At 47.2% G+C, this 26,542-nt stretch overlaps 1 protein-coding gene across 3 annotated transcripts in view; it reads left to right on the top strand.

The window, feature by feature from the left end:
• The first annotated feature begins 5,635 nt into the window (after positions 1 to 5,635).
• LOC308479925 (cysteine-rich protein 2) overlaps positions 5,636 to 26,542 on the top strand; it is a 37,601-nt gene continuing 16,694 nt past the window's right edge. The window contains exon 1 of one of the 3 annotated variants that reach the window (XM_081010964.1): positions 5,636 to 5,701. In XM_081010964.1, coding sequence (XP_080867090.1) covers positions 5,659 to 5,701 — 43 coding nt within the window. In that variant the 5' untranslated portion in view covers positions 5,636 to 5,658. Of the gene's footprint in view, positions 5,702 to 24,706; positions 24,741 to 26,088; positions 26,126 to 26,542 lie in introns of those variants that run through there. The other 2 variants (XM_081010963.1, XM_081010962.1) reach the window with 2 other exon arrangements.

Here is a 26,542-nt window from a genome sequence, read left to right as displayed (position 1 = left end):
TTGGTAGTTTTAAAAGTCGGCGTAAGAATTGGCTTTGAAGCGACTCTAAAGGTGAGAGGTTTGCAAAGGCAGCCCATAAAGGTGCAGCATAGGCCATTGTGGCCATCACTTTGATGCTATACACTTTCAAGGCCGCAGGGATGAATAAGGCCCCCTCAGAGTAGAAAAAACGGAGGAGGGAGTGTGATAGGGCTTTTGTCTTGTTTTGAAGATATTCAACGTGCGCTTTCCACCCTAAATTATATTGAAAATAAATTCCTAAATAATTAAATTTATGTACTTGTTCGATTTTCGTGCCCTCCAATTTCCATGAATATAATTTTCGACTCCTTGAAAATATCAGTACTTTGGACTTGGTGTGGTTGATAGACAGATGATTAGAATGGCAATATGACGCAAAAATCTTTAGTGCCCTCCTTAAACCCACTCTGGAGTAAGAGAGTAGTACCGCATCATCTGCGTAGAGAAGTAAAGGACAACGATAATCTGCTATACGGGGGGTGTGGATAAATTTTTGTGAGTCGATTAATGGGTTCCTCATATCACTGATAAATAAGTTAAAAAGAAGAGGCGCTAAAATACAACCCTGGCGTACACCCTTATTTACTGGCACTGGGTTAGTTAGGTCTCCAGCAGGGGATATTCTTACCCTGGCCACGGACCCGGCATGAAGTTGGGAGATAAGCCACAGGAGCCTTCTATCTATTCCCCAGCAGGCAAGTTTATCCCATAGTAATTGCCTCGGAATACTATCAAACGCAGCTTTCAAATCTATGAAGGCTGTGCAAAGTTGGCCCCGTCGAGGTGTCGAGTATTTCCGGGCTAAGTGATAAAGAATAATTGCCTGATCTGTTGTGGATCGGTTTAATCTAAATCCAGCTTGCTCATGCCCAATCAGGTCAGCCTCAACTGACCACTTCATCAGCCTTGCCAGCAAAAAACGGGCATATATTTTCCCAATGGACGATAGCAGACTGATATTCCGGTAATTCCCTGGGTCACCGGGAGGGCCTTTTTTGTAGATAGGAATTATAATGGCCTCCTTCCACGTTCCTGGTATTAAGCCCGTGGCATTTATTGCATCAAACGTTTTAGCTAAAATCCCTGCCCACCATGCAGAATGTAGCTTTATAGCCTCAACAGGGACCAAATCTGGCCCAGGGGCCTTACCAGTTTTCAGCTCAGCTATCAATTCTAGGATTTCAGCAGGGTCGGTATTGGGCCAGACGGGAAGGGGATTAGAAGGTCTCCAGTGAGTGGCCGGAGCTTCTGCCACTGAGAAATATTTTCTCAGGAACTGCTCCCATGTAGGGGCCGGGATCACCGTTAAGGGGTATTTCGTGTTTCTTCCCTTTATTAAGGACCAAAATTTCCGGGAGTTATGAGATTTTGAGGCAGAAATTATAGTCTGCCAGCGATTTAAATGCCATTCCCGTTTGGCCGATTTCTGGGCCTGTTTGTATGCTTTTTTAGCCAGGGAATAAGATGGAGGTAAGGCCAGAGCGCCGGAAAGTTTATAGTCATTATATATTGTATGTAGATGGAGTCTGGCTAGTTTACAAGCAGAGTTGAACCAAGGGGCGCCAAATTTAAAATAATCGTTTTTAACTCCATAGCTTGGAGAAGTAAAAAAGCGAGTTAAAACTTCTATCAGGCAAGAGAAAAAATTCATACAGGTAATAGGATCACGCGGGACTATTCCTACGTCCGGCTGATTGCCAGGAAACTTTTCTCGGATAAAATCCGTATATCTATGGGCGAGGGCAGGGGACCATCTAATCCCCTTTATTTTAGTGGACGGCTCCACAATCACCTGAAAGAGTCTCCTGCTACTATTTTCTGCAGATGCAATAGAGGCGGTGAAGAAAGTCTTCTTCACCGTCACCATCGCCTCTTGGTAGGCTCGACATTGAGCTCTAACCCATGTCCAGTCCGATTCAGAGTGAGTTTTCCACCACCAGCGCTCTAGCCGTTTCAGCGATTATTTCAACACCCTCAGCTCTGTGGGAAATCATGGGGCTGTCCGGGCTCCATGCAATCAGAGAGGACGCATCAGAGCCAGACAGTCAATAGCCCTGGTTAACTCCATATTCCAATGGGTCACCAGGGAATCAGCTGAAAGGCCATCAACATGGGATAAAGCATCCCCTACCACTCTCTGGAAACCATTTGGATCCATTAAGTGGTAGGGGCGAACCATCCAAATTGGTCCCATCTCCCTGCAGAGGGGAAGGGTTGCGGAGAAGTCCAGTTGCACCAGGAAGTGATCTGACCATGACACTTTTTTTGTTTCACATTTACTTAGTGTCAGATCACCCACGTCACTAGAGGTGAACACCAGGTCTAAGGCATGTCCGTGACTATGTGTTGGGCCAGATGTATTCAGGGACAGCCCTATGGAGGCCATGCTTTCCACGACGTCCTGAGTGGCCCCTTGTAAGGTCATGTTGGCATGGATGTTAAAATCCCCTAGGTGTCTCCAGGAGAACATCTGCCATGACCTGAAGCAGCTCAGGCAGGGAATCCCTGGTGCAGCAGGGAGGTTGGTACACCAAAAGGAATCCTGCTCCAGCTGGTGGTGGTTGAAGGTGGTCGAGTGAAGAGGTTCCATGAATACCTCTACGGCAGGACTTTCGACCTCATCACCAACCACAAGCCGCTCCTGGGCCTCCTCGCCGGTGATCGACCAACTCCACCAGTCCTCTCACCGCGCATGCTACGATGGACTGTTTTCCTGGCTGCCTACCACTATCAGCTCGTCCATTGCCCGGGAAAATCAATGGGCCATGCCAATGCCCTCAGCCGTTGCCCTCTTCCAGTGTTTGTGGAAGACCCGGCTCCTGCTTCATTGCTCCTCCTCATTGAGGATCTTCCGGCAGCGCCTGTATCGGCTGCCACTGTGGCCGCCGCATCTGTCCAGGATTGCACCATCAGCCGTGTGCTCAACTGGGTGTGGAGGGGGTGGCCACAAGGGCAGACTCAAAGATTAGTCAAAATGAAGGCGTTGGCTTGGTGTTACGTCTGGTGGCCTAACATGGATGATGCCATCACTGTCTGGGTTTCTGCCTGTCAAGCGTGCCAAGAATTGAGGCCTGCGCCACCAGCAGCTAAGGGACACACCTGGGAGATGCCCAAGACACCCGGGTCGAGGGTGCACATCGATCTTGCTGGCCCCTTTCACGGCCGGACCTTTATGGTAGTGGTGGACGCCTATTCCAAATGGCCGGAGGTGGCCCTGATGCCCTCCCCCACTACCTAGGCCGTTATCCGGGTGCTGTGAGGCCTCTTTGCAAAGCATGGGTGTCCTGATGTCCTTGTCTCCAACAACGGACCACAGTTCACGTCAGGCACTTTTGAGCGGTACCTTTTGGGACTGGGCATCCACCATGCCCGAATGGCACCATTTCATCCATCCAGCAACGGGCAAGCGGAGAGAATGGTGTGCTCAGCAAAAGAGGCACTGGCGCGCCTGGACCAGGGAGACTGGCACGAGCGAGTTGCTGAATACTTGTTTGTGCAACACATCACACCTCATGCGGCCACAGGGCGGAGTCCTGCCGAAGTACTTATGGCCCGCCACCTCAGATCTCCGCTTGACCGGCTGCACCCGGACTTTGCCGTGGCCGAACCCCCGGGCTGTGCTAACGCGCCACAGTCCTTTGTTCCAGGAAACCAGGTCTTTGCCTGGAATTTTGTGGGGGGCATTCCTTGGGTGCCAGCCACAGTAGTGGGAGTCACTGGACCTCGCTCGTACCAGGTGGCACTCGAAAATGGAGGTTTGTGGCGCTGGGACATAGACCAGCTTAGGCGCAGGGTTGGGGATTTGGACACTACCGCGGTGCCCCCAACCACGCTTGTGGCTCCGTAACAGACACTTACAGATGGTGAGGCTCCACCTACACCTCTCTTGCAGACTGCGGGCGGGGAGCCAAACCAAGCCGTTTCAGAGGGTCTGCCGAACTCCCCATAGACTCAGATCACTGCCGTGCCTGACATTCCGCCAACTCCACTCACAGAGGTTCCACCCACAGCAGTGGATCCAGGGGACTTGGGTTCAACGCCACCTAGGGTTGCGCCACAGCCTCAGCAAGAATTGGTTGGCCCCCCGGACCTGGGTACCGGTCCCCGCCGGTCCAGCAGAGTTTCCAAGCACCCAACCTATTTAAAGGACTTTGTTGTTGGACATGTAACACTGTCGGTCTAATGGAAGTGGGTGAAATGTAACCGATATGTTTTTTGCCTAATTGAACCATTACGTGTAGTGCTGTATGTATAAAAGGAAACCATTACGATTGTAACTAATAATAAATAATAATAATAATAAATTTTATTTATATCCCGCTCTCCCCAGCTGAAGCCGGGCTCAGGGCGGCTAACAATAATAAAATAATACAACATTCTAAAATCATTTCATTATAAAATTAATTCAAATCAAATTGATGGCAACCATTGGGCTAGAGTTCTGTGAAGCAAAAACTAACGCCTTATCTCAGTGGGAATGGTTGTTATGTACTGAAGTTTTCACCCTGGGCCAGCTGGGGGATTTGGTAGATAGTTTTCACTCAGGTAGATAGTTTTCACTTATTTGCATATGCAAATAAGGAATTGAAAGTGACATTCAGTGATTGGATCGTTACAGAAAGTTGTTACTGTTGTCATGTAGTTGAGCTCTATATAAGCAGGTTGGCTGAACCCTTCAGCCCTGTTCTGTTCTGGCCAGTGAATAAACAAGAGCTGTCTGAAGAATTGCTGTGTCGTCTGATATGTTCACCCACAACTTAACACCACCAACTGCTTAAGGACATTTTAAAACACATTAGACACTTGGAACAGGGAAGCAATAGCAGAATAACCCCTGCACTTCCCCAAGATTTTGTTCCAAATGAGTCCAGCCCAGGGACTGCACTTAGGCAGGAAGATGGGCCTCCACCAATGTAGGATGGGAGACACCTTGCTTGCCAGTAGTTCATGTGAAAAGGATTTAGGTGGGGGTCTTATTAGGCCACAAGCTGAACATGAGTGGACAATGTCATACAGCAGCAAAAAAAGCTAATGCTCTTCTAGGCTACATCAACAGAAGTCGAGAGTCCAGATGAAGGGAAGTAAAGTACCATTCTATTCTGCCTTGGTCAGACCACACCTGGAATACTGTGTCCAATTTAAGGAGGAGATTGACAAGCTAGAACGTGTGCAGAGGAGGGCAACCAAGATGTTCAAGGGTCTGGAAACCAAGCCTTGTGAGGAACAGTTGGAGGGGCTGGGTGAAGACGAGCCGCAGGGAGATAGGATAACCATCTTCCTATCCCTCGAGGGCTGTCCCATGGAAGAGGGAACCAGCCCCGGGCGAGGGAAGGGCACCGCCGCCTGCCTCTCCCTCGCCGGCTTCTCCCTGGGGGGGGCTCCGCCCGGAGAGGCGCGCCCCGCGGGAAGCGGCGCCCAGCGCAGCCGCCGCCCTGCCCCGCCCGTCCCTCCGGCTGCCGGGTCGGGGGGGGGGCCCGCTCCTCGCCCGCCCGCCCGCGCCACGGGCCCCGCCCCCTCTCGGTCCGGGCGGAGCGCGCAGCCAATGGGCGCCGGCGGAGGCGGGGCGCGGCGGGGGGGGGGGTCGGGCGGCGGCGCCGGAGACGCTCCACTCTGTCGCTCGTCCGCCTCGCGCACGCCATGGCATCCAAGTGCCCCAAGTGCGACAAGACCGTCTACTTCGGTGAGTGGCTCCTTCCTCGCCTCCATCCCTCCCCAAGACGCGCCCGCCAGAGCGAAGATGCTGGCTGCCGCGCCCGGGCGCTCTGCCCATGCTCAGAGGCCATGCCCGGGCGGGGACAAAGCAGAAGAAGCCGGCGGGCGCCGCCTTGGCGAGCTTTGCGCTTAGCCACGCCTTCGGTGGCTCCTCGTGCGTGCGCGGTCCCCTGGCCGCGCCATCCTCTGGGGCGAAGCGCTTCTTGCCCCCGAGCCCGAAGGAGCTGCTTCTGGGCGCAGCTGCGCGCGCTCGATGGAGCCTCCCTCCTCAGAGGCAGAGTAGCGCGGAGTATCCGGCGCCCTCGCGGAGCAGCAGGCCCGCCTTGCGAGTGCCCAGAAGCAGATAGGCGGCCGCTCTTGGGAACTGGAGAGACCGGAGCTAGACCCGGCAGGGATGCTCTTATGCAACAGCCAAACCTCAAGCCGCTCCACTAGTCCAAATGTACGGAAAATACTTTCTCGTTATCGAATCATTTGCTCTCGCAGGCCTCCTCCTCCAATCATTTCTCCTTGTCAAAAATTCACTTTTCCACCCGGCGCATTCATTCCTGCCAGATTCCCTCTCCTACTGAAAGGAAACAGTGGACGTGTCTTCTTCATTCTTACAGAACTCAGATTGTTGCTAGGTTACCCGCTCCTCTTTTGAGCACAGGGCTAATCATGCAGATGTCTCCTAAACAAAATGGTCAATTAAAAATGAGCAGCAGCAGCCCCCTCGGTCTGCAAGAACAGGCCGGTGGGTGTGAGAGAGAGAGTGTTGGGTGAAACCGTTTGCTAAGAGCATGTCGAGTGTGTTGGCGGTTGTAGAAAAATGGAGCCACTCCCCGACTTCACCCCATCCCACTTAGCATACCATAGGCTTGCAGTGAGCGGCTGCTACTGGCTCATTCCCATTTTTTGTTGTTATTGGAAGCTGTTTCTAGGCATGCAATGCAGGTGCCTGAGGTCAAGGAATTGAGAGGCATCCTGCATCCTTCTTTAGAACCTCTGTTGCCAAGAGCAGGACAGAGAGAACTGGAGCCTCAGTAGGATGCAGTGGGGCTCCCCATGCATAGAACCACACATTAATTTTGTATATTGCACGAGAGTTTGGAAATCTAATGTATCCATCTTTCAGGCAGGACCATAGCTAGGGGGTGGCAAGGTGGGCCCCGCCAGGGGCGCAGGCGATTGGGGGGCACAAAATCGGCTAAAAATATGTCCATAAATATAAATATTGATTATTGCCACATAAGAAATGATTTTACATAGAGGGTGAATTGAATGGGTGGAGGGGGGGTTGGAGAAGAGGGGGCAAGAAGAGCTCATTTGACCATGGCTAGAGGGCGCAATCTGGACGGTTCTGCCAGGGGTGCAGGATCACCTAGCTACAGCTCTGCTTCCAGGATGACCAGAATATCATATTCTCTGCCCCAAATGCCATTAATACAGAATGAAGGTGAATAAGTGAGACCCGGGCAGTTCATGAGCCACCACGTGATGGGTTTCTGGACATCATTTTAGGGTCCTTGGCAGCTTGACTGTTTTCGTGTGTTAAATTAAGCAAGTGCTGAACACCTCAGAAAGGCAATTTCTAAATCTTGGGTGTTGGTTTGTTTAGTTCAGTCGGTCAAAGGAGGCACGAAGAATGCAGGCAAGTCCTCTTTTACTGCCACTTTCTTGCCTTTGTCAAGGGAACGTTATGGCCTCTTGTTCAGCAGCAGATGGTTCAAAATGTGGGTTTGTAGCCACTGCATAATGGCCCGGCCAGATTCTGTTCTCTGTCTGGACAGCTTTTGTTCTGGGAATTGCTGTTTTAAATTAGACTGCCTTTAGGGGACCCAAGCGCTCACCAGATCACTTTCTAATGGAATTAGGGTGCAGCATTCCCTTGTTACACCCAGTCGGGCATCAATTCCATGCTGAGGATTTGCTGTGCATTGTTCGCTTTTCCTTCCTGGAATTGTTGAGGCTCTGTGAAGCATGACATCACAATGGTATCTTTCCTGCTTGTTAAGGAGTTATGCATAAGCCAGTGTGCTTGTTTCTCTCCCACCATCTGCAAGTAAACACACAAAGGAAGACGAATTCGCTGTTTTCTATTTAAAGACATTTGTGTGGGGGTGAAAAAACTCATTACCCCTTTCCTTGGGATCATGTTTGTGATGGGAATAACACATATTCTTTCTTCTGCTCTCTGGGGGAGTTCTGTTCTCTTGAGCATGATATGAGAGAGACAATCTATTTTTTTTTAATGACTCCTGTGAGAAATATGCATGGGAAGCATTAAAGTCAGAACTGAAAACCTGAATGAATTTCTCAGGAAAGATACTTGACCAGTTACTGGCCTGGTTTAGGCAGAACAATACTGGACCAGGAATTAGCCATGTGGTCTTCATTGCACTCCCAGCTTTGACAGAGCTTTCCTGGTTTCTTAAGTCATAGTTTCTCTTGCTATCCAAACTGGGAAACTGGTCTGAGTGATCTTGGAGATGCTGTTTGATATCCTGGTTTGTTGGTAGTGCTCAGATCCCAGTATTTCAGTTCAGATGTTTCTGGAAGCAGTGCTTTAAACAAGAAAAGCTTTGCTGAAGCTGGATGTGTGAGCAGAGGAAGATGGTGAGGTGAATAGGGAGCACACAAACATACAAGTTGTTCCTGGTACAATAAGACAGGTATCTTCAGACCCAGGACCCGCTTTTAACCCCATGCATTTGGGGACTCATTTCTTAACATTTTCCCTTATGTGATAGTTCTCCTGTTTGTGGCCCAGGCCTCCGCCTACTAATGGGTCCTCAGAAATGGTTTCTGTTGTCCCTTCTTTAGAGATATTTCCTGAAAGATTTATTCCCTCATGGACTTGTGCTTTTACTAATGAAATGCATCAACAAGGTTCTATGATTCTATGCGACAATGAATTCTTATATTGTGCCTGGCTCTCACTCTTAGCTGTAGAAATCACTACAGTGGGACCTCGGGTTAAGTACTTAATTCATTCCAGAGGTCCGTTCTGAACCTGAAGCACCACTTTAGCTAATGGGGCCTCCTGCTGCCGCTGCGCCACCGGAGCACAATTTCTGTTCTTATCCTGAAGCAAAGTTCTTAACCTGAAGCACTATTTCTGGGTTAGCGGAGTCTGTAAACTGAAGCGTATGTAACCTGAAGCGTATGTAACCTGAGGTACCACTGTATTGTGTTTGGAAATACTTAGGTCATGTGTACAGTTGTACCTTGGAAGTCGAACGGAATTCGTTCTGGAAGTCTGTTCAACTTCCAAAACATTTGGAAACCAAGGTGCAGCTTCTGATTGGCTGCAGGAAGCTCTACTATTAATGAATTATACAAATGGATGCCATGTAGCATAGAACAAGTCTTTTGGGTAGTGCCTCTCGTGACTCAAAAATGCCGGTCAGTTTTTCTGACTGGACTATGTATCTGCCATAATCTGTTCAGCCATTTGTGCACTGATGTCTAGTGGGCTGCTAGTTCTGATCTGGCCGCTGCTAGGCCAGGAATGTTTTGGTAGGAGTTGGTATGCAGTCTATAATTGATGTTTGACAGGAGAGTCACTGTTGGGAAAGGTGGCAGCTCGTGTCTGGAGATGGAGGAGGGTGGCAAATATCTCTTCCCCAAAGTGGGTGATCTTTGCGCAGGTCCACCACATATGAATGGTGGTGCCCAGCTTGGAACAGCCTCACCAGCTGATGGTGATAGAAGGGGAGTCAATCTTGTGCAAACAAAGGGGTGTGCTGTGCCATCAAAATATTGTTTTTAGTGTCATCTCCTGTGTTTTGGCCAATATAGATTTGAGCGGTGGGTTAACCCATAGCCTGTTCCATGTGTCTTCATCAACCTGGGTTCCCACATGGCTCTACAAGATATGGATGAGCCCTTCTTTGTGTCAGTAGTTCATAAAGCTGAGAAGACATACCTTTGTGTTATTGATTAGTTTGGGTGCAAAAACGTCATCTGTGAGCGCATTGCTTGTGAATGAATCACAGAACTGGGGTTGCAAAGCCTGCCTACAAAAGTTCTTAGTTGTATGTATTGTAGCCAGGAGTGAGAGACTGAGTTTGGAAGCTAGTGCTTCTTCTTTACCCATTGGTCTCTATGGAGGATGTCCTGCAGACTGCATATGCCTTTTGACTTCCCGTCCAGCTGCTATCATCTCTTCCAAGCTTTGTTTATTACAAACCCTGAAAGTTAAATTTAAAAAAAATTGGGAATATAATTAAATATGTAGCAAATAAGTTTGTCTCTGAAAAGCCTGGCAAGCTGATAAGCAACAGGTTCCTGAATGTTGGTTTTCTCTCAACTACCTATCTTGACAGTTAGAACAAACAAATGTGTGGATCACTGTTTGAGGAAAGGTTGGGAGCCAAACAGTGGATCTCTCCCTTTTTCACAGTTTGAACTGGATGAAGGAGAGATTTGAGATTTGAGAAGGAGGAGAGATTTGAGAAAGTTGTCTTGAACCTGAATTACACTAGTCTTGAATCTGCCATGGGTGTATTTTTTCTCCAGGATGTGAATTGCAATGACAGTTTCTGAAATGTAGGTTCCTATTGCTTGTTGTTGATGCCTCCCTGAAAAAAACAGAAGGAGTTTGATTTCCATTTTCTCTTTTGTGGACTGAGGGAGAATTATTAGCTCTCACAGTGGCTTGGGACATAACAGGGGGTTTGGCAAAAGACTTGGGAATCAAGTATGAGTGAAGTTGTACAACCCTTGCCAACTTCTAGGTTTGCCTTATTCCTTCTCAATGCCTTCATTTTGCTTTAGGAACTATTTGCACCACTCCTTATTGAATCTCAACTCATAGAGTCTGATTAGGAGGATCCTATCTCTCCTTAATAAAGCAAGATATGAACAAGCCTTTTGCCTGTTAACTCAGCTCCTTCACAACTCCCTTGACGGAGTGAACAATCAGATGAGGAAAACTCTAATTAATCATGAACCACTTCAAATAGTAGTTTGAACTGTAGTTTAATATTCTGGCTTCTTCCAAAGCTGATGACTATAGTTTCCCAGTTTGGAGCACATGGGAAGCTATGGTTAATGAGAGACTTTCTGGATTGTTTTATTATTCATTCACTACACTCCATTGTCTTTCAAGACAGACAGGTGTGAACACAATAGGCAAAAGACTTGTTCTTCTTATTGTCCCATCAAGGATCCTGTTTCACATTTTTGTTCATTTTAAAATAAATTCTGTCAAGCACATTTTTGTCAAAGAATGGCTGAAAATTTACTGCTTGGGGGTGCTGTGGTGTGATGTGCCTTTTTCATTAAGAAAGGAGGAAAATGGGGGTTATTGCATAGAGTACTGAGGACTCATGTACCTCATGTGGTACCTCAGGTTACAGACGCTTCAGGTTACAGATGCTTCAGGTTACAGACTCTGCTAATCCAGAAATAGTACCTCAGGTTAAGAACTTTGCTTCAGGATGAGAACAGAAATTGCGCGGTGGCGGCACAGTGGCGGCGGGAGGTCCGATTAGCTAAAGTGGTACCTCAGGTTAAGAACAGTTTCAGGTTAAGAACGGACCTCCGGAACGGATAAAGTTCTTAACCCGAGGTACCACTGTACAAGGAAAGTGAAACGGAAAACAACTCTCTAGTCTGCTTAACCTGACAAAGACGAAGGAGGAGCAGATGGAGCGCACAGTCATATTCACAGAGGGGAAATAATTGTCAAACCAAACTGTACCCATTTAAAGATTGCCAGACTCATTCGCACAGAAACAACTAGGTCACTTGGTAGCAGAGAGATAGTTGTGGCTGAAGGTGAGCTGCAAAGAGCAGGAGCTAATCACTGTATGAAAAACATCCTGAGGTCAACTACCTGTAATGCAGAACAAGTGTAAGATAACTTAGGTTTAATTTTTAAAAGAGAAGAGAGAAAGGTCACTTTTGGAGCAGGAATTTGCATTGGGGAAAGAGTTTTAACCAGAATGAGTTGATTTTTTAATCAAGGCAATGTATTAGTTTCAAATCCCTAACAAATATTAGCATGGATAAATCAAAGTTTCTCATTTTGTAGTACAGATTTCCAGAATGAGCTTGCATTGTATACAGTTTGGACCATAATTTGAGAGAAGCAAATTTGAGGAGGTGAGATCCTGAGTGTTAGAACTTTTACGTCCACCTGTGCTCTCTATGGGGGTTTTCACCCTTGTGCGATCAGGCAGATTCCTGAAGAGGGTTTTTCTGAGGCTTATAGGAACGAAGTGGGTCTTTTGATTAAAATGTACCTTTGCAAAAACAAGGGCTGATGGAAAGTGGAAAGTGGGATGGAAATTAAATGTTTACAATGTTTGGTTCATAAATACTCTGAATTTGAGAAATGAATATTTGGACAGTTAGTTGAAAGGCATAAAATATTAGATCACCCACATTGAGAGTGAAATGAAACCTCTAATTAAAGCTCCCACCCACAAAACAGAAACTGACTAATTTAAAGACAGTGGAGAATGCAGTTATGCATTTGTAAAGTTATAAAGCAGGGCTAACCTACAACTGCAGGGTGAGGCTTCCTTGTGCTTTGACATGGAAAAGGACATTGCTTTTTGCGACTGGCAATCAGCCTTTTGCAACTAGATGGAGATGTCCAGGAGCCACCCTTGGCACCTAGCGTCTCCACCTGTCTGGCTGCAGTCAGCTGGTCTGCTGGCCCAGCGGCAGCAAAAGACACACATCCTTTTCTGTAGCACTACCCCTGCCAAACACCTAATTTGCCCAGCAGTGCCACAGCAAGAGATGCATCTTTTGCTCCCATGCTACCCTGCAGACCACAAATTCACCCAGCAGATTTTTTGGTTGTTGTTGTTACAGGGCTTCCTGGTCTGGGAGCAAGGCAGCAAAAATAAAGGGGGGGGGGGAGAGGAGCGCCTAGACATTTTACTTTTAGACAGACCACAATCTAGGTCCCAGGAGCCCCACGGCTCCTAACATTCCTATCCCAGATCCTAACACTGGGTGTTAGGTTAGGGACAGGAAATGGTTTCCTTCAATATGATATAATTATCCCCTTTTACTATAGAGGGCCTAGGCTAAGTGCCTGCCCTCTTTTCCCCAATGCCTCTCCTCAGAGTGTCTTCTTCCCACCAAACTATGAAAACCCTCTGAGGCTGCTGCTTCCCAGAACTTTACTGGGTGACATGCCGCTGCCTACAGTTTCTTTCCTGGGCCATGCTGCCCTTCCGCAGGCCTTCCTGATGTTGCATGCCTTGCTGCAAGGGCTGCCTGCACAGTTGGGAAGGACCCCAAGACCTATATCAAAGCTCCCTGGCTCTCAGACCACAGGTGCACCTTTTGCAGATTTGAAGAGGTCTTGGCCTTCCTCTAGAGGAGCTTGGAACAAGCTCTCTGTTCTGTAGCTGAGCTGCTGGAAACTGTCGTCACAGCCCACCAGCCACCACATGCCTCTGAATGCATACGCCCAGCCAGCTGCTGTGTAGCAGCAGGGGAAAGAATGACATCCGTGGAACTGCCACCTCTTTGGAAATGCATGCATTGGATATGGTCGAGCTTAATCCCGTGTGTGGAATTAACAACTGCATATAGATACCCCTGACCCTTGGCTACGTCGCAGATGCTGGCTTCCCCCCTTCCTTTCCCACTAAGTTGCCTGCTGTGTCTTCCAGCCATGAAGGCAGGGAAGTTGGAAGAAATAAAGCAGGCTGTCATCTTTTTACTTTCTGAACTGTTGCATTCCGTACAGTAGGAAACATTTCTCTGCTTCATGACCAGCTCACTTTCCTCTCTGGAAAGAACACTGGGCTTCTGTCCTGGCTGCTGGCAGGCTGTCTCTGGGGCATCATGTTGTTGCTGCTTTCTGCACGGGCTGCTTGTTAGAGGCCGAATTTTGCTTTCTGGGTTGGATTTTGTTTCCTATGTTCCCTTTATGAGCAGCCCAGCAAGTTGGACTGATTGTAGTCTGGTTTCTTTCTTTTTGCTTTCCTTTTTATAGCACACCATCACTTCTTCCCTTATTTTGCTCCATTGATTTTGAATGACAAAAACATTAGCAGTTTCTCAGATACTTAAAATGAAGTGCTCTTTGAAAGCTTATGGTGTTTGTGGTTTAAGATGCTACAGAACTTTTTTTTTTGGCTGCAACATGGGTAATGTGGCTAATTGTACAGAATTTTGTACCACTGAAAACAGTACCACAGTGAATAGCTAAGCTTGGTGTGGAGTATGAAGAGAGCAAGTAGAAGCATTTTTAGATTTTCCCTTAAGATTTTTTTGTGAAGTTCCAGAGATTACATAAACATCATGATCTGGTTTAGGTTGAAGCATATAGTGAACATTTGACGGGGGTGATACCATGTGCACGTGTGCATGGAACAGCAAGTGCCTGGGTGTTTTCATTCCAAAGTGCTTTTTTCATTTGGGTGCTTTTTCTCTGGATTTGCCATCTTTTGTTTACTTACTATGGAGCAGCTACATGATTTTCAGAGTAAACCTTCAGCGTTCCGCCCCATCAATTTGTAGCTAAGATAGGCTTTTTACTTCCAATGCTTTGCAGGACTCAGAGGAAACGGCCTTATTCCAAGTCAGACCATTGATCCCTGTAGCTCAGTATTGTTGACTATTAGCAGCTGTCCAAGGTTTCAGGTGGGTGTCTTTCTGGTATTCTACCACCCAGCTATGGCCCTTCCCACTATTTAACCATTGAAAAAAGCAAATAAAAAATAGAGGACATGAGTAATTTTAAGATCTCCCCCTGCAGGAAGAAAAAGTGTCATCAGGGAAATTTCAAGGAGCAGATCAGAAGTACAATACTCATCACGAATCCCTAGCCCAGATCAACAGGAAGCAATAACATAGGCTGAATTTGCAAACAGAATCCTTTCACTTAGCAACATAATGGATCTTTGCTAAATGGGATATACTTGCGAGTAGACACTATAGAAAGAGCATGGTTAGAAGGGCATCTTTGTTGGGTAATCTAGAAAGCTATATAGGACTGTGTGGACCACCTTTTAATCCCATGTCCAGGTTATTGTAGAAAATACTGCATCAGCTGTGCTGAAGGGCTTTAAGGGAGAAGCACCTTCTGTTTCTCTTTACTTTCCTGCAGAGCTTCAACAGTACCATGGAATGAGCCATGAAGAGCCAGTTCTCCTTAGACTACTGTATTATGCAGTAGGGTGTGGTCCTTACCAGCTGCTGGGAATCCTTCATGGGGAGAGTGCTGGCCCAGAATGTGGCCTTCCTGTGGGGGTTGGTTTGGCCATTGTGAAACAGGAGGCTGTGCTAGATGGGCCTTTGGTCTGAACCAACAGGGATTTCCTTATGTTCTTAATTTAAACCTTTGAAAAAAGTGTTCACTGAACCTCACTGCTACATCCTGCAAAGAATGGATGAGAAGCTGAAGAAACCATGTCCCTCTTTTCTCATAGTTTATTTATTTATTTTTACAAAAGACTTCCTTCTTAAGTCCAGCTCCTTGCAGCAAACAAAGAGAAGGATGAAGAAGGGAGAGGTGGCTTCTGTTCCACAAGTTGGGCTTCAGAAGGAAGTGCCATCAATGTCTCACTGCTCCTGCTGTTAAGCTGTGGGTGAACATATCAGACGACACAGCGATTCTTCAAACAGCTCTTGTTTGTTCAGAGGCAAGAACAGAACTGAACTGAAGGGCTCAGTCAGCCTGCTTATATAGAGCTCCAGTACAACGTTACTGTAGCAACTTTCTAAAACTATCCAATCACTGAACGTCACTTTCGATCCTTCATTTGCATAAAAACTATCCAATCACTGAACGTCACTTTCGATCCTTCATTTGCATAACTATCTACAGTATCCCCCTGCTGGCCCAGGGTGAGAACTTCAGTACATAACACCACTCCTCACCGAGATAAGGCGTTAGTTACAATCGTAATGGTTTCCTTATATACAGCACTACACGTAATGGTTCAATTAGGCACAAAAGCATATCGGTTACATTTCACATACTTCCACATACTTAGACCAACAGTGTTACATGTCCAACAACATAGTCCTTTAAATAAGTTGGGCGCTTGGAAACTCTGCCAGACCACTGGGGACTGGTAGCCAAGTCCGGGGGGCCACCCAATTCTTGCTGAGGCTGTGGTGCGACCCTAGGTGGCGTTGAAACAAAGTCCCCTGGATCTGCTGCTGTGGGTGGAACCTCCGCAAGTGGAGTTGGCGGAATGTCAGGCACGGCAATGGTCTGCGTCTGTGGTAAGTCCGGCAGACCATCTGAAGTGGCTTGGTTCAGCTCCACGCCGGCAGTTTGCGAGAGAGGTGTAGGTGGAGCCTCACCATCTGTAAGTGTCTGTTCCGGAGCCAAGAGCGCAGTTGGGGGCACTGCTGTAGTGTCCAAGTCCCCAACCCTGCGCCTAAGCTGGTCTATGTGCCGGTGCCACAAACGTCCGTCTTCGAGTGCCACCTGGTACGAGCGAGGTCCAGTGACTCCCACTACTGTGGCTGGCATCCAAGGAATGTCCCCCACAAAGTTCTGGGCAAATACCTGGTTTCCTGGAACAAATGACCGTGATGCGTTGGCACAGCCTGGGGGTTCGGCCACGGCAAAGTCTGGGTGCAGCCGGTTGAGCGGGGACCCGAGGCGGCAGCCCATAAGCAGTTTGGCAGGACTCTGCCCTGTGGCCGCATGAGGGGTGATGTGTTGTACGAACAAGTATTCGGCGACCCGCTCGTGCCAGTCTCCCCGGTCCAGACGCGCCAGTGCCTCTTTTGTCGAGCGCACCATTCTCTCTGCTTGCCCGTTGCTGGACGGATGAAATGGTGCCGTTAGGGCATGGTGGATGCCCAGTCCCAAAAGGTACCGCTCAAAAGTGCCTGACGTGAACTGTGGTCAGTTGTCGGAGACAAGGACATCAGGACACCCATGCGTCGCAAACAGGCCTCGCAGCACCCGGATGACCGCCTCGGTAGTGGCGGTTCCACTCCAGCCATTTGGAATAGGCGTCCACCACCACCATAAAGGTCCGGCCGTGAAAGGGGCTGGCCAGATCGATGTGCACCCTCAACCAGGGTGTCTTGGGCGTCTCCCAGGTGTGTCCCTTAGCTGCCGGTGGCGCAGGCCTCGATTCTTGGCACGCTTGACAGGCGGAAACCCAGGCAGTGATGGCATTGTCCATGTTAGGCCACTAGACATAACACCGAGCCAACGCCTTCATTTTGACGATTCTTAGGTGGCCAACGTGCAGAGCCTCAAGGACGCGTTGACGGAGTCTTTGGGGAATCACGATGCGATCTCCCCACAGCAGACAGCTGCGATGAGCCGAGAGTTCATGTTGTCTGGTTGCGAAGGGCTGGAACTCCAATGCAAAAGGCCCTTGTGGCCACCCCCACCACACCCAGTTGAGCACACGGCTGATGGTGCGGTCCTGGGCAGATGCGGAGGCCACAGTGGCAGCCGATACAGGCGCTGCAGGAAGATCCTCAATCAGGAGGAGTGATGAAGCAGGATCCTGGTCTTCCACAAATGCTGGAAGAGGGCAACGGTTGAGGGCGTCGGCATGGCCCATCGATTTCCCCAGGCGATGGATGAGCCGGTAGTGGTAGGCATGCGCGGCGAGAGGACCGGTGGAGTTGGACGATCACCGGCGACAAGGCCCAGGAGTGGCTTGTGGTCGGTGATGAGGTCAAAAGTCCTGCCGTAGAGGTATTCATGGAACCTCTTCACTCCAGCCACAAGTGCCAGTGCCTCCTTGTCAAGCTGGCTGTAATTCCGTTCAGTCAGAGATAGCGTCCTGGAAAAGTAGGTGAGCGGTGCTTCTTTTCCATCTGGAAAACAGTGGCTAAGGACAGCGCCGATGCCAAAAGGTGAGGCATTGCAGGCAAGCACCAGCAGCCTGGCTTCACTGTACTGTACCAGCACACTGTCCGATAAAAGGAGAGCCTTGACCGCCTTGAAGGCCGCCGTCTCCCGATGACCCCAGGACCAAGGTGTCTTCGTGCTGAGGAGTCGGTGAAGAGGCTCAGCCACCGTGGCTTTGTGGGGCAGGAACATGTTATAAAAGTTCAGCAGTCCCAGGAACGCCTGCAACTCCTTCTTGTTCTTTGGGATGGGGGCCTGCTGGATAGTGCGGATCTTGGATGTGGTTGGGTGAAGGCCGGAGGCGTCGATAAGATAGCCCAGGAACTCCACCTGTGGAATGGCGATCTGGCACTTCTCCTTCTTTACCTTGAGCCCAGCCTCCTGGAACCTGGTCAGCACGGCACGGAGGCACTCGAACAGCTGCTGGTGTGAGTCTGCGGACACCAAGACGTCATCAAAATATGGCACCACGCCCGGAAGCCCTTGCAGGAGACGCTCCATAAGGCTTTGGAAGATGCCAGGAGCCACACTCACCCTGAACTGCAAACGGCGGCAACGGAATGCCCCTCGGTGGGTGACGATCGTCTGGGCTTCAGCAGTGGCATCATCGACGGGCAGTTGTTGATAGGCTTGGGCAAGGTCCAGCTTAACGAAGACCTTACCCTCACCCAGGGAATGTAGCAGATGTTGGACAACAGGAACCGGATAAGCGTGCTGCTGAAGTGCCTTGTTGATCGTGCACTTGTAGTCAGCGTAGATTCTGACCGACCCGTCTGGCTTGACAGGCGTGACGATGGGGGTTTCCCACTTGGCGTGGTCAACCGGCTCCAAAACTCCTTGGGCGATCAGCTTGTCCAGTTGTTCGTCCACCTTAGCCTTGAGAGCAAAGGGAACCTGGAGTGGCTTTAGCTTGATGGGGGCGACTTGTGGATCAAGGCTAAAGGAGATGGGCCTACCTGTATATTCCCCCAAAGTGCCGTCAAAAACCTCGGCAAAGTCTTTGACCAGGCCCTCAGTCTCTGCGTTAGAGATGCAGTTGATGCCGGTGACTTCCAGGCCGAGGGCATCAAACCAGTCTAGTCCTAGGAGGCTTGGCCGCTGACCTTCGACCACTACCAGTCGGAGCAGGCCTGAAAAATCCTTGAAGGCGATCCGGAATTGGCCAACGCCTACCACGGGAATGTCGTTTCCCTGGTAGTCTCTCAGGTGTATGCGGTGAGAGTCGAGTTGCCTTTTGGACACTCTGGGTACCAGTCTTTTGATGGTGCTCCAAGACTCGATGGACAGGGCAGACCCGGTGTCGATCTCCATGTCACATGGAGCTCCTTCAATGAGCACCGTGACATTCAGCTTGCGTCGCGTAAGCGAGTCGGTTTGGCCAATCGTGGTTCCAGACGGGTAGCGGCAGTTGGTGAGAGCGAAACAGCTTTCCTTGGCGGACTGGAGTGAAGACTTAGACTTGCGAGTCGGTGAAGGGGGGGTGTCAGACGGAGCCGATCAACAGACCTTAGCGATGTGGCCCCTTCTGGAACACTTTCGACAGATGGCGTCTCTGAATCGACACTTGGCACGGGAATGGTTGCCTCCGCAGCCGGCACATTCTGATTGGCCCTTGGACTTCTTTTGGAACTTCATGCACTCCCACTTTGTCTGGTGCATGTCATCGTCTTCACTGGAGGATGCCTCCTCACTGCTGGCCTCTTCATGATGCACTGGAACTGGCTTCCTAGCAAGACGCGGGCTGCTGGGTGAGAACCTCAGTACATAACACCTGCCTTCTATGAAATCCTGAAGAGCCTGAGAAGCAGTGGCCCCTTATTTTCTCTATGGGTAGCATGTGGCAGGGAGGGAAGGTTGTTTGCAGGAGGGAGCAGCATGAGGCACTGCTGCTGCCTTTCCAAGAGAGAAATCCTTTGTCCTTCCCACCTCCCAGAGGGACATGTAGTTTTTTGCACTTCCCAGTTGGGCTTTGCTGTGAGGTGCTGCTTCTGCAAAACCCAGAACAAGGGCAAAGCCACTGTCTTCCCTGAATTCTAAGCATGTGATTTGTGTCCCATGAAATGGAGGGTTAATAGCAGCCATTAAGTTAAGTTAAATTATGGAACTAAATTTGTGAAAGATGGAAAGGACTTGCTAGAATATTTAATTGAACTAGAATACAAAAAAGGAGGTGTGAGGAAGTCGAGGAAATAAGCTAATGAAAGATAAGGATATGAAAATATGGGGTTCTTTTGTATGTTTGTTTGTTCTCTTTTGGGTTTTTTTTTAATGCTTTTCTTTTCTTTTCTTTTTTTATTGTTGATGTTTTGTACTGCTATATTTGATTTTGTTTTTGAGGCTTTGTAACTGTTTATTGTTTATATTTCTCTTTTGTTTTTCTTTTCTTTTTTGCAATGTTTAAACTTTAATAAATATTTTATAAAAAAAAAAAATAGCAGCCATGACTAATGAAGCAGTGGTGATGATGTGTGACTGTGGCAACTCCTGCAGCACTACTATGGCACGATGTATATGCGTGCAGCAGCAAGCATATTCTCCTGTAAATATGTAATTATAACTTAGAAGAACCCTGGGTCCTGCAGTCTTTCTAAACAGCAAACACCTTCCCGTGGGTGCTGGGTGGGGAGAGAGGAAACCGTAAGTGGCAGACAGCCATCAACCCTGCCATCCTAATCAACTTGTCTGGACTATGTCACAAGCGGCTTATCCTCACTCACTTGGCCACAGTGTCAACGGCTGGTTTGAAAGCAAAATAGAGGTTGGTTTTATCACACTGGTATGTCCAACCTCTGGACAGTTTCATCCAGCAGCTTCATTTGGCATCCCAGAAGTGATAGCACTGATACTTTCAGGACATTTCCAAAGTAGCACAGAAACTTGGCCAACATGGTCTGTGGGGGCAACTTAACTTTTAAAACTCTGTTTCTTTCAAGATTCCACAAGCAGTTTGCCAGAATTTGCCACCCTAAAGTATTAAAAACTGCTGAGAGTTCTAAAGACCATAATGCAATAATGATTTGTGGATCTTGTGAGATTTGTGAGAGAACATAACATAGCGGATAATTTGTGAGACTGCAGCTGCCTCCCTCCCTCCCTGCCACTTCCATGGGTCCATTTACAACCAACTGCCCACAGAGTGTGAAAGTAATATGTACATATCAGCATATTTGCATTGAGAAGTACAATGCCTATGGACATAAAGGTTGTGTTTGTCTGCAATAGTGACTAGCCATTGGTAGGCCTCTACTCTAGGAACTCTTCCTTTAAGAACATCTAAGCTAGTGGTGATAACTACGGTACTTCTTGGGGAAGTGACTTCCCAAAGGAATTGGATTCCTTGGGTAAGAAGCTGGAAGTAGACCAGGAAGCATCTGAAATTTTGTTAGTAGAAAATCTGCCTCTGTTTGGATTCCTGCGGAGGGTGGGGTCTTTGCTTTGAGTGAGGCAGTTGACTTTGGATGGCCCCCATGGGCACCATGCCTTTCTGAGGAGGAAGAGCTGTAAGTCTGATTCATTTCCTCTTCTTCTTCAGTGCTTTCACTGTCATACTATTGAGGACAAGTTGAACTGTCAAGGAATTACAGAGAGACTAGGCAGGATATGAAGGAAATCATAGAATCATAGAATCATAGAGTTGGAAGAGACCACAAGGGCCATCGAGTCCAACCCCCTGCCAAGCAGGAAACACCATCAGAGCACTCCTGACATATGGTTGTCAAGCCTCTGCTTAAAGGCCTCCAAAGAAGGAGACTCCACCACACTCCTTGGCAGCAAATTCCACTGTTGAACAGCTCTTACTGTCAGGAAGTTCTTCCTAATGTTTAGGTGGAATCTTCTTTCTTGTACTTTGGATCCATTGCTCCGTGTCCGCTTCTCTGGAGCAGCAGAAAACAACCTTTCTCCCTCCGCTATGTGACATCCTTTTATATATTTGAACATGGCTATCATATCACCCCTTAACCTCCTCTTCTCCAGGCTAAACATGCCCAGCTCCCTTAGCCGTTCCTCATAAGGCATCGTTTCCAGGCCTTTGACCATTTTGGTTGCCCTCCTCTGGACACGTTCCAGTTTGTCAGTGTCCTTCTTGAACTGTGGTGCCCAGAACTGGACACAGCACTCCAGGTGAGGTCTGACCAGAGCAGAATACAGTGGCACTATTACTTCCCTTGATCTAGATGCTATACTCCTATTGATGCAGCCCAGAATTGCATTGGCTTTTTTAGCTGCTGCGTCACACTGTTGGCTCATGTCAAGTTTGTGGTCAACCAAGACTCCTAGATCCTTTTCACATGTACTGCTTTCAAGCCAGGTGTCACCCATCTTGTATTTGTGCCTCTCATTTTTTTTGCCCAAGTGCAATACTTTACATTTCTCCCTGTTAAAATTCATCTTGTTTGTTTTGGCCCAGTTCTCTAATCTGTCAAGGTCGTTTTGAAGTGTAATCCTGTCCTCTGGGGTGTTAGCCACCCCTCCCATTTTGGTGTCATCTGCAAATTTGATCAGGATGCCCTTGAGTCCATCATCCAAGTCGTTGATAAAGATGTTGAATAAGACTGGGCCCAAGACAGAACCCTGTGGCACCCCACTAGTCACTCTTCTGGGACCTGCAGGTCTAGAGCGCCAGTGTGGTGTAGTAGTTAAGAGCGGTGGACTTGTAATCTGGGGAACCGGGTTCGCGTCTCCGCTCCTCCACATGCAGCTGCTGGGTGACCTTGGGCCAGTCACACTTCTCTGAAGTCTCTCAGCCCCACTCAACTCACAGAGTGTTTGTTGTGGGGGAGGAAGGGAAAGGAGAATGTTAGCCGCTTTGAAACTCCTTAGGCTAGAGATAAAGCGGTATATCAAATCCAAACTCTTCTTCTTCTTCTTCTTCTTCTTCTTCTTCTTCTTCTTCTTCTTCTTCTAGTTTACAGCCAGAAAAGCATTTGATGTCTCAGCTTTTGAGAGGAGTTGAATAGTGGGCCTTAGCACTGTTTCTTCTGCTCCTGCTCCCCAGACCTGCCTATTAGTGCAGTGGCTAGCTAACCCCATGGCAATTGTGCCATGGGGTTGAAATTTGGTGTTTTTATTCCAAGGCTCAAAATGGCTTGTCCCTATTTTTCCAGAGCAATTGGATTTCTTAGCCACCAAAATGTGTAGTCACCCTGGAGACCGGACTGTGCCACGTTGGCCACAGCTTTTGGTATGTGAGAGCAAAGGCCGCATGCGTCTTCTCCTTTGCTTGAGGTTCTGCCTCTGGTGTTTGATGTGAGGCAAATGGGCCAGGAAGGAAGGCTCCATTTCGCCTGTTATCCTATGCACAAGAGAGAGTTTTAGTGCGCTCCCTGGCAGCTGATAATGTTGCAGTCAAGCTGGAAAGCCTAAGCATGTATGCTCTAATTCGAAAATAGCCTAAAATATTAAAAGGCAGATACCTGATCCACACAATGTCAGGGAGGACTTCAGTTCTAAGAGTAACTGAGATGGCAGCTGCTGCTTTGTTGCGTTCTCTCCCCCTGCCCGGTTGGTGCTTGGGGTACACTGGCTGTACACGTTCTCTGCTGCTGATATGGGAGATGCCAGTGGCTATTGCTGTTGAGTGTCAGCAAGAGGATGGTGCGGAATGTGCTATCAGGGTGTTTTTTTTCTTCTCCCTGTCAGGATACCAACACCAAAGTAATTTGCCTGAGGTTCTGAGCTAGGGTTACATGGTGTCTGAACCTCTTGAGCTTTCAGAGTCACTTTGCTTTTGTGATGAAGCAACTATTCTGTGTTTACAAATGCCATGACAGCAAACCATGTTGGGAATCTCAGGTGAGATACACTTACAGTGAAGTTGCTCCCAGTTTGCACACTCATTCAAGGAATAACAATTTCAGGTTTGTTCCAAATCTATTAAATATTTAGGTATGTTAATGTCAAGAGATGAAACACAGTTAGTTACAGTTCATATGAATAAATTAATAAAAGAGGCTTCTTCCGATATCGATAGGTGGGAGTCATTGAACCTTACCCTTTGGGCAAATGCTCTCAAAATGAATATTATTCCCAGATACATTTATATCTTGATAAGACTTCCAGTTTTTATATCTGGATCATATTTTCAAAAGATAAACTCATTGTTCATTGAAATGCCTTTGGGGCTCAGCAGCACCAAGAATATCCTTGCAGAGAATGCAGCTACAAATTAAAGAAGGCGGTTTCGAAATCCCAAATTTGGAATTACATAATTATGTTTACCTACTGTCAAGTACTAAATATTGGAATTCCACTGTTGGCCACAATTTTCCAATGTGGGCAACGCTAGAATATATGTACGTAGCACCTTTGGTTGGTTGGACAATACTAGGATTAAAATATCTGAAATGTCAGGGGACTCTGGAAACAATTAAATCACAGAAGAATATGGAATACATTGGCTAATAAAAACAAATTTGTTCCATTTTTACATGCTAAACTTACCCTGTGGGGAAACTTACCCTGTGAGGAAGATTAATTTTATGCTTTTGCTGTTTTAAGACAAAAATATCACCTATCAGATGCAGCTCAATGACAATATCTTCAAGTACAACATCTCCTAACAAGTGTGTTTGAGCCATCACCCCTTTCAGCTTCTGAGACACCTGAAATATTGGAGCAATTGGACAACTATTCAAAAATAAAAAGCCAGCAATTACTTTTTATAGATATCTATTAACAATACACAAATTCAATATGCAGACTGCAAGAGATGATTGGAATAAAGAATTGGAATTTTCAATATTACTCACAGTGGGAAAATGTTTTAAAATGTTTTAGCTTCAATACCCAAGGTGTCATTAGATTTAAAATTAAGACTAATACATCAGAAAATAATATTTAGAGTTTTTTGGACTCCTTTACAGTTGTATAAAAAAGGGGTAGCTAAGATAGCTAAGTGTTGGAGATGTGGCAAGGACAATGCCTCTCTGAAACACATGTTTGTACAGTGCTCTTTACTTAACAAGTTCTAGGAGAAAATGCTGGACTGTGTAACTATGACTATGCAGAAAAAGTTAAATCTTTCAGTGGATAATATTTTATTGAACTGTATACCTGCTGTATGGAAATTTTCAAAGGGAGAATGGAAATGGATTTTCTGTGCCCGAAAGGTGGCCAAGAGATTGAGGAATTGGAAAAATGAAGCTTTGATACCATTCAATCAATGGACTGACGATATGACATCACTGACAATTTATGAACAGACTGCTGACAGGTGCATAAATAAATATGGATAAATACGATAACATTTGGAATGAGTTTATACAAAATGCAGTAGGCTATTAATATTTACATAAGCACTAGGACAATAACACTATGCCAATTTATATAAGAATGTATGGGAATATTGTATATTGCTTCCCCCCTCCAAATTCCCACTTTTATATGTATCTTTGTTGTTGTTTTTGTCCCTCTCACTCTTCCTTTTTTCTGTATCCTATATTTCTTTTGATTGAAATCACCCTAATAAAATATAAATATTTAAAAAGTTGCTCCCAGTTCCAGTAACCACATGGAAGCAGCTTAAGGTCCAAATAGTTTTTACTGTTGCAGAAGATAAGGCTTAGTAAAACTGTTCTGGACGTGGATATATACAACTTGTAGGCTTTTGCAGATACAGATATATATATCTATATATATCTATATATACAGATATGTATATATCGATACATACAATTACAAAGTATCTCCATTGCTCCAGATAAACTCCAGCAATGCTTGACAACTAACACCAACAGACGGATGACTCATAGACTAACAAACATTACTGAACTGACATACATTAATCACAGATATAGTTGGGGCACTGGGCTGTTAGCAAAGCAACTGGAATGGCTAATCTTTCACATCCATGGGGTGATTTACACTTATGAAGGAAAGCAACCCTTTCTCATGTCCAGTTATTCCAACAAGCATTGCAAGCAAAAGCAATTTAAGAATTTCCAAAAAGGAAGGGGTTGAACTTGAAAACAGAGAGATTCTTTTCAGTGATCTAGGATTCACCCCAATATCTTAACTGACTTGAACACAAACTTGAATTAAACCTCTGCAAGTCAAATACTGGTTTAACAGTGAATGAGGTTAAGGTGCTTCAGTCCCCAAGAGAGAAAGGAAGAAAGGGGGTTCATATTATTTTTTCTGAGACGCTATTGCAGCAGCAGCAAGAGGAATAGAGGATAGAGGGTTCTTCAACTGGTACAGTGGTACCTCTGGTTACAAACTTAATTTGTTCCGGGGGTCCGTTCTTAACCTGAAACTGTTCTTAACCTGAGGTACTACTTTGCCTAATGGAGCCTCCTGCTGCCACTGCACCACCGCCACGCAATTTCTGTTCTCATCCTGGGTCAGCGTTCTTAACCCGAGGTACTACTTCCAGGTTAGTGGAGTCTGTAACCCAAAGTGTTTGTAACCCGAGGTGTTTGTAACCCGAGGTACCACTGTAATTCTGTCTATTTTTCAACTGCCTAGGTAGAGGACTGTCCACTGGGACAGCATCCAGCAACTGGGTCCTGGAAGCAGTGTAGGATTGAAGGGCATTACAACACTTTTCTAGCTACCCATTCCTTGTGGTTGTCCCCATGGAGAGCTCTGGAAAGAAAGGTGTGACTTCTCTCCCACATGCTTGGCTCTTACAAGAGGTGCAAAAAGTCCACAGAGAGAAATGGTCCTCCTTTTCTCTCTCTTGTTCTCCATGTTTGCTCTTGCATCTCAGCAGGAGAAACACAAAAGATGTCTCCTCTCTCAAAGTGAGGTTGAAGAAGAAAGAAGGAAATGAGGCCCTTATCCCTAAGAGTATCAGTCTAGACTGGAGGGAAGGTCAGCCCAGGTTAGGTCAGAAAGGTCAGTCTAGGAAACTTGGCAGTTCCTCTTTCTATCTGCTCTGTCCTAGGCAGACACATCAGCCTCCAGTGCAAGCTGAGTTGCATCCCAGTCTGGGGGGAGCATCTCATGCCTTTTCAAGATGAACGGAATCTGGGACAGGAAAAGAGGGCAAAGGGTTCACCCCTCCTGGCAGTA

Source organism: Podarcis pityusensis (genome assembly GCF_964106645.2).
Source record: "Podarcis pityusensis genome assembly, chromosome: 6".
NCBI lineage: Eukaryota > Metazoa > Chordata > Lepidosauria > Squamata > Lacertidae > Podarcis > Podarcis pityusensis.
This window is presented reverse-complemented; position numbering and strand designations above follow the sequence as displayed.